Raw genomic sequence first — 7,298 nt, 5'->3', positions numbered from 1 at the left:
CCCCGCCCCCCCCCCCCTCTCTCTCTATTCTTTATTCTCTCTAAAATGGTAGAGAAATTAGGAAATTAGGGCATCCATCTCCTCCTTTTATAACTAATAAACTCGGTTTAGATGCTAAACCGGGTGAATGTGGCGTCGGTTTGTACATGGTTCACTGATGCACCAGTCTTTTTTTTTTAATAAATAAAGAAAGAGAAACTGAAAATATATGTCCTAAATTATAAGCGTTATTTTTCGATTGAAATTTGTTTTGTAACAGAACCACGTGTAACCATTTTCCAAATCTCTAAACTCAAATTAATCAAAGCAAGGATCCAAAAACAATATATTCTTTGAAATGACTCCGCAAGTGTCAAGTTATATCCGACGGATTTGGATAAATATTATTAATTATTATTTAATTGAAACTTGATAATATTTTTAAAATTTATATACTGTTTAAGTATTTGAAGAATGTAATTATTTATAAGGAAGAAATTATATACTTTTTTGAAATTTTCAAGAAATTGTATGTTTTTGTGCCAACCTTTCAAAATAAAATGACAAAAAATGACTTCTGCACAGAAAAGGTTACGATATAATTCTTTTTCGCATGTTTTTCCTCTTCTTATTTTTTATTAGACGAAATGTAGTTGTAACTTCAAAAGGCGGTAAAAAAAGAATACAATAATGATTTGAAACATTATAATTAATTTCTTATAAAGATTTCTATTCATTTGAAAATATAATTTTATTTTATATGTTTAGCGTTCTGATTGTCCATATTTTTAAATTTAATAGATTTATGCATAATTAAATTTGATTTAAATTTACATTGGATCTTAGTTTAAGTTACGCGGGATTTCTTTAATTTTCTTATCTGTTTGGATTGGTATGTAATTTAATTTGTTATAGTGTTACATACATACATACATACATACATACATACATACATACATACATACATACATACATACATACATACATACATACATACATACATACATACATACATACATACATACATACATACATACGCACACATCAATCTATCGTTTGTTTAGTTTTTTAATACTAAACCGGATAATTTGAAATCAGATTTAATTCACCAGTTTTTATTCGTATGGAATGGATTAATAAAAACTGAAAGTGTACTTATACAATTTAATCGGTTTTATTTTGTTTGGTACGTTACAACCCTACCAGATCAATGAGCATATTCCCAAGCCTAGTAATCAAATCAAACTGAATAAATGGTATGGCTTTTTGGAGATTTTGAGAATCTAATGAGGGTATTTAGAACATTTCACGTAAGGTTTGTCGGGCACAACCCTCGTGATCGAAGACGTATTGCAACAAGGTTCTCAGGTCAAGCGAAGTAACTGAGGGCCCCACCATGTCGCATTCTGTCTATTTTCAACCATTATTTTTAATATCCTAAAATCGGAAACTTTTTTAATAAATAAATAAATGGTAATAGTACTTTTGATTTCGTTCTTTACATATTTTATCCTATTATCCAGAGTCATAAAACTAGAAAATTCAAGAAATTCAAAATTTATTTTACACAAATACACATGCATTTGAATTAATTATATACCAGCACATATTTTGTTTTTCCCGTTAAAAGATTTTACATGCTTTTTGAAATAGTTCGAGGATTTAATATCGATTATAAAATGGTTTTATATATAGTTATTGGAATGAAAGATCCCCATTGAAATTTGCCGGAAAACAATTATATATTTCAACTCTTATGATGAAAAAGAAAATATCTGAAGATTCTTGTTTTAGTTTTCACGGTAAAAACATACATTTTCTTTTAAATTTTAGAATAAAATTTAGTGATTTTTTTCTTCCAAAATTTGAGTTCGAAGGTCGTAGAGAAAAAATAACTGATTTTTCAAAAAATAAAATTTTGCTTAAATGAAAAATTTATTGGTTGATTGATAATTATTTAAATGCTTAAAAGACAAAAATAAGATTTATATTCATAGATTTGAAAATTATTTTATTATTAATAATTTATTGATTATCAAATAAATTATATATAGTATAAGTTTTAATAGAATTTTAATAAGAAAAACTGAAAAATTGTTATAATATAAATACAATTAATTATTGTTTTTATAAAATGCATTATACTTTAATTATCTCCATTTAAATATTGAATTTTTGCAGTTTCTCCTATTATATTTATTTTCAGCCTGACCTCACTTTCTTTCTTTTAACCAAAAATAACAAAAGCCATGACTGAGTTCGCTTCTTCAATATGATCTTTGCTTCAATTTCTTTCTGTGAGATTCATGTGTGGTCCATTTATATACTTTTTTGACCCCCAAAAATGTATAAAATAAATTTTATAAATAGTAATAATTTAGCAAATTCAATTCGCGTTTCTCTCTCTAAAAAGCCACCATTAATTGCACTAAATCTGCTGTCTTCTAATCTCTTCCCACTTTCTCTCTCTAGAAACATTTGTCCTTTTCCTCTATCTCTCCACACAGTCACACTCATGGAGAGGAAGAAGAAGAAACTTCAGCTAATGCTTCTCCGTCTTCTTCTTCCTCCTCCTCTCCTAATGCTCCCTAAACGCTGTCGTTTCGGAGCCTCTCCCCACTTGCTCAAGCCTCCATTTCTCTCCTTCTGATCATTCTCTCTCTTTCTCCCCGCCCCCTCTCTCTCTTCTGTCTCACGCTGTCACTGTGTTTCTTAGTTAGCTTTCATAGGTCAGTATCTCTCTTTTCTGCTCTTGGATTTCTGGGTTTGGTTCGTTTTTATCGCTAGGGCTCGAAATTTGCGATTTTTCTCTCGTTTTCTTGCATTTGGATTTTGTAAATGCTAAGTTGCATTTTAGGGTTTGTTTGCTTGGCCTATCTCTGGGATCTCTGGATTCTGCATAATTTTTAGCTGGGAATTAGAAGCCAGTTTCAATTTCTTCATGGTCACTATCTGTGCATTATCAATGTCGGATTCTCTCTGTTTTGGACAAGAACAATCAAGAAATGATGTTTCCTTCTTGTGTCTGTAATAAATTTGTTTGAATTTTTTTTTTACTACGACCGAGCATCTTAGTTCGAATCTCGGTCATAAACATCAGATCCAGGCAAAACACAAGAAGAAAATAAAAGAAAGCGTTTAGATTTGTGGTTGAAAGTCGTTGACTTGAACTTTTGAACTAGATTAAAATGTCAAGAAACAGGACTTCGAGCATTTTATGACAGTGCTTTGGGACACTCAAAAGCTGATTCACGAAATGAGACTATGAACGTTGGGGATGATTCTTGTTCTCTGGTGATGTCGAACTTCAGATGTGCTTGCACAACGATATTTTCATGTCGATTGTATCTTTTGATTGCATATTCTTAGCGTTTTGATGATGCAGGATGCTTTTCTGCAACTGTTCTAGTGTCTTTGCATATATGCGTAAATGTGTGTACGTATATGCGTGTGGTGTGGGCATGTGTATTTGTAAGACGAGTTGTTAGGTTTTTCTGAAGTTAAAACTGTTATTTGACTCCTTGCTCTGAAGTCAATTTCTTCTCTAATGAGATTATACACTGTAAGTCACATCTAATGGTTGTTTGCTGTTCTTTTCACCAGTTTTCTATCAAAGATTTAGTTTACTTGCACGGTTTTGTGTGACTTGCCTTTCAGTTTTACATTCTTGGACATGTCGTGTGTCTCGGGCAAATCTTGGTTTTCATTTGTCTGTTTTCTTGAAACTAAGAAGATTTCCTAACTTTACGTGTTTATGTTTCGTTTCAGGTAGTAATAAGTTGCAGATAACCAAGATACTTGGGGGGGCTCTTTACCAATGGACCATTACGAGATTCTCGAGCAGATTGGGAAAGGATCTTTCGGTTCAGCTCTTCTAGTGCGACATAAGCACGAAAAGAAAAAGTATGCTAAGCAAATTTTCGCTCTTTTTTTTAACTCGGTATACCAACAGATTCTGAATCATTCCTTGGTTTCATTAGGTATGTCTTGAAAAAAATCCGTCTTGCCCGACAGACAGACAGGACAAGAAGATCTGCTCGTCAGGAGGTAATGAAAAAACGTGATCCATTTCATGCTCTCTAATACAGCTATAACAGTTTCGTTACTTTCCCGTGTTAATGTAGATGGAGCTCATCTCTAAAATGCGTAATCCGTTTATCGTGGAGTACAAAGACTCGTGGGTCGAAAAGGTAAGGCAGATCTTTGAATCTATTGAGTTTTCGTATCGTTTTCATTCATTGTGGTTCGAAAAATCTCCGTTTATAACTTTTACTCGGCTGTTTCGTAGGGTTGCTATGTGTGTATTATCATAGGTTATTGCGAAGGAGGAGACATGTAAGCTCTCCTTTTCCCTTTTATTTCCCCGCTTTTCCATCGTTTCTCGTGTAATCATCCGTCTTGTTATGTTTACAGGGCAGAAGCTGTCAATAAAGCCAACGGTACCCATTTTCCGGAAGAGGTTTGTAAAATGTGATTCGGGAAGTTTTCCCCCCCTCACTTTTATGTATGTCTAAATCTTGTTTCGGTGTTTTTTCTTTTCCTCAGAAACTATGCAGGTGGCTTGTTCAGCTTCTGATGGCCCTCGAGTACTTACACTCTAACCATATTCTTCATCGTGACGTCAAGGTACCAATCCCGGGTTCTCATCTCAAAAACCCGAACATGACAACTCGGATTTTCTATCTGCTAATAAATTTGTTTCTTGTTTATCCAGTGTTCTAACATATTCTTGACAAAGGACCAAAATATACGCCTCGGTGAGCATTTCTTTCGAGCCTTCTTCTGTAAATCTCTTTCCGGAAACTCCCGATATCCTTAATGACTCGTGATTGATTCCTATGCAGGTGATTTCGGGCTTGCAAAGATTCTAACATCTGATGATCTCACTTCCTCTGTGAGTTACTCGGTTCCATCCATTTACATAACTGCCACTTTGTTTTTCTTCCATGTTTCCTTCCGAGAATCTCTTCTTTCCTTCGAATTTTAGGTTGTCGGGACTCCAAGCTATATGTGTCCGGAGCTTCTGGCCGATATACCTTACGGTTCGAAATCCGATATCTGGTCATTAGGTACGTCGTTCTCCATATGGTAGGAGATTATATAGTATGTTTTAGCGAGCTAAACAACGTATGCTATGTAGACCGTTGATCTAATTCTCGTTATCTCTCTCATCTCAACCGATAGATTAATCCGAAGGGCTGAAAAATGGTCGTACCGTGATTGTGATTCTGGCGATCTAACTTTCCGGTTCCTGTTTTTGTTGCAGGATGCTGTATGTATGAGATGACTTCTCTTAAACCGGCATTTAAAGCATTCGTGAGTTATCATATAACCCGAAAGAAAACCTGATCTTGTTACCATTTCTAAGCCATTCTTAATACTTTTTTGTCGTTATTACGGTGATTAGGATATGCAAGCGCTTATAAACAAGATCAACAAGTCGATCGTTGCTCCCCTTCCGACAAAATATTCGGGTTCATTGTGAGTCCATAATTTAGATATCGCGAGTTTCTTCGTTCTTGCAACTCTCTCCTTATGCCGTTTTCCGAACCTTTGTTTTCCAGCCGAGGTCTCGTCAAAAGCATGCTGCGGAAAAACCCGGAGCTCAGGCCATCTGTACGTATAACTTTACCAACCCAAGACACTAAACATTGCTTGTAAACTGGAATTTCCGTTGCTTGTGTTAGTTAGCTGTGCAATGAATATGATTATTGTAGGCCTCGGATTTGCTTAGACATCCGCATCTTCAGCCTTACGTTCTCGATGTCAATCTGAGGCTCAATAACCCGAGACGCAACACGCTTCCACCACACTGGCCGGAATCCAAGAAGGTCATTAAAAAAACGCGGTTTTCTGAACCCGCTGTTACTTGTCCTCCCTTTCGGGAAAGACGGCGTTCGTCGCTGAGGAACGACAGAGCTTTGAACCCCGAGGCCGAGGAAGATTCCATGTCGTCTATCAAATGTATCAGTCGTGGGATCTCGGATGTATCCGTCGGAAGCAGCGACGATGGAACAGTTATATGTAAGCCTGTTGCTTCCAGTGTTTCCAAGGCCTCAAAGTACGCCCCGAAAAAGACTCCGGTGTCGGCAAGAAGATTCGGGGAAACGGGAAGGAATCGCGACTTGGTAATGATAACGAATTTTCACCCGAATATCGCAGTCCAGGCTTAGATTTTTACCTGTCGGTTTTCTAATGTTCTGTTGGTTTATGTTTCAGCACCCGGTTTCGGGTGGTACCACCAAGAAGATGACTCCTTTAGCTCGTCGAGCTTCTCTACCTCTCTCGAGGAAGATGACTTCCCAAGAAACCGTGGGTTATAACCCTACATTCGGCATCTTACAGAACGTTAAGTCCCCGGAAGTTTCCATTAACGAGCCACGGGTCGACAAGGTAGCCGTTTTCCCTTTAGCCTTGTACGAACATGACATTTTATTCCTCCTACCGACGCATAGGAAAACATCGTCCAAAGGCTCAAACGGGTCACCACGAGGCGACATTGTGAACGACCGCTCTATAACAAAAGACAAATGCACGGTTCAGACGTGCAAGTCAGGAATTACAGACACGACCTGGCAAGGAATCCAACTCGATATGTTAGGAGAAAACGGGAGTGATGGGTCATCGTCTGATCAGAATGCAACGGCTGGTGCCTCGAGCAGGACTACTACATGTACTGCATCCTCGGGTACTAGAAGACGTCGGTTTGACCCGACTTCGTATAGGCAACGGGCCGAAGCTCTCGAGGGTCTACTCGAGTTCAGCGCGAGATTGTTAGTGGAGGAAAGATACGACGAACTCAACGTGCTGCTAAAGCCTTTCGGTCCTGAGAAGGTTTCGCCCCGAGAAACCGCGATTTGGATCGCCAAAAGCTTGAAGGAGAACGCCAATGCCAAGCCCGACAGCGACTGATCTCTGATCTCACCTTAGGTATCGCTGCCGTTGGTTCGTTTCTAACCGAACTTACCCAAAAATCGCCAAGTAGACTGTTAAAGAGTTACATGTCTCTGTATGTTCAACAGTAGGAACTAATCTTCATAGGGCTCGGTATAGTCTCTCGGTTTAGTTCGGTTATTTTCTGGTAGAGTTGGTTTTGGTTTATGCCTGACTTGGTTTAAGGTTTTAGAGGAGGAATACTTCAAGTTGTATTGTAGGGTTAATCTGACATACGCTCTTCTCTTGAACCGAACCGCTTGTTTTTTATTTGTATTAATTGATCCGGTTAAGTTCGGTTATGATTTGTTAACCGGAGGAACATGAACTTATAATCAGTCCAAGTCCGATCGATTCTAATAAGTCATGTTGTGATTCCGAGTGTA

The 7,298-nt window shown here is 37.2% G+C and overlaps 1 protein-coding gene across 1 annotated transcript; it reads left to right on the top strand.

The window, feature by feature from the left end:
• Positions 1-2,414: 2,414 nt before the first annotated feature.
• Positions 2,415-7,225, top strand: LOC104823754 (serine/threonine-protein kinase Nek1-like). The gene is made up of 15 exons (XM_010555461.2): positions 2,415-2,708; positions 3,748-3,882; positions 3,960-4,026; positions 4,104-4,169; positions 4,268-4,314; positions 4,393-4,438; positions 4,525-4,605; positions 4,694-4,736; positions 4,824-4,873; positions 4,967-5,048; positions 5,246-5,295; positions 5,387-5,460; positions 5,544-5,595; positions 5,697-6,107; positions 6,199-7,225. Exons 2-15 carry the CDS (start codon positions 3,797-3,799, stop codon positions 6,889-6,891), a joined length of 1,848 nt encoding a protein of 615 aa, XP_010553763.1. The 5' UTR covers positions 2,415-2,708; positions 3,748-3,796; the 3' UTR covers positions 6,892-7,225.
• Positions 7,226-7,298: the final 73 nt, after the last annotated feature.

Source organism: Tarenaya hassleriana, unplaced genomic scaffold (genome assembly GCF_000463585.1).
Source record: "Tarenaya hassleriana unplaced genomic scaffold, ASM46358v1 Cleome4, whole genome shotgun sequence".
NCBI lineage: Eukaryota > Viridiplantae > Streptophyta > Magnoliopsida > Brassicales > Cleomaceae > Tarenaya > Tarenaya hassleriana.
Note: the sequence above shows the minus strand (reverse complement) of the source record. Positions and strands in the feature narration are given on the sequence as shown.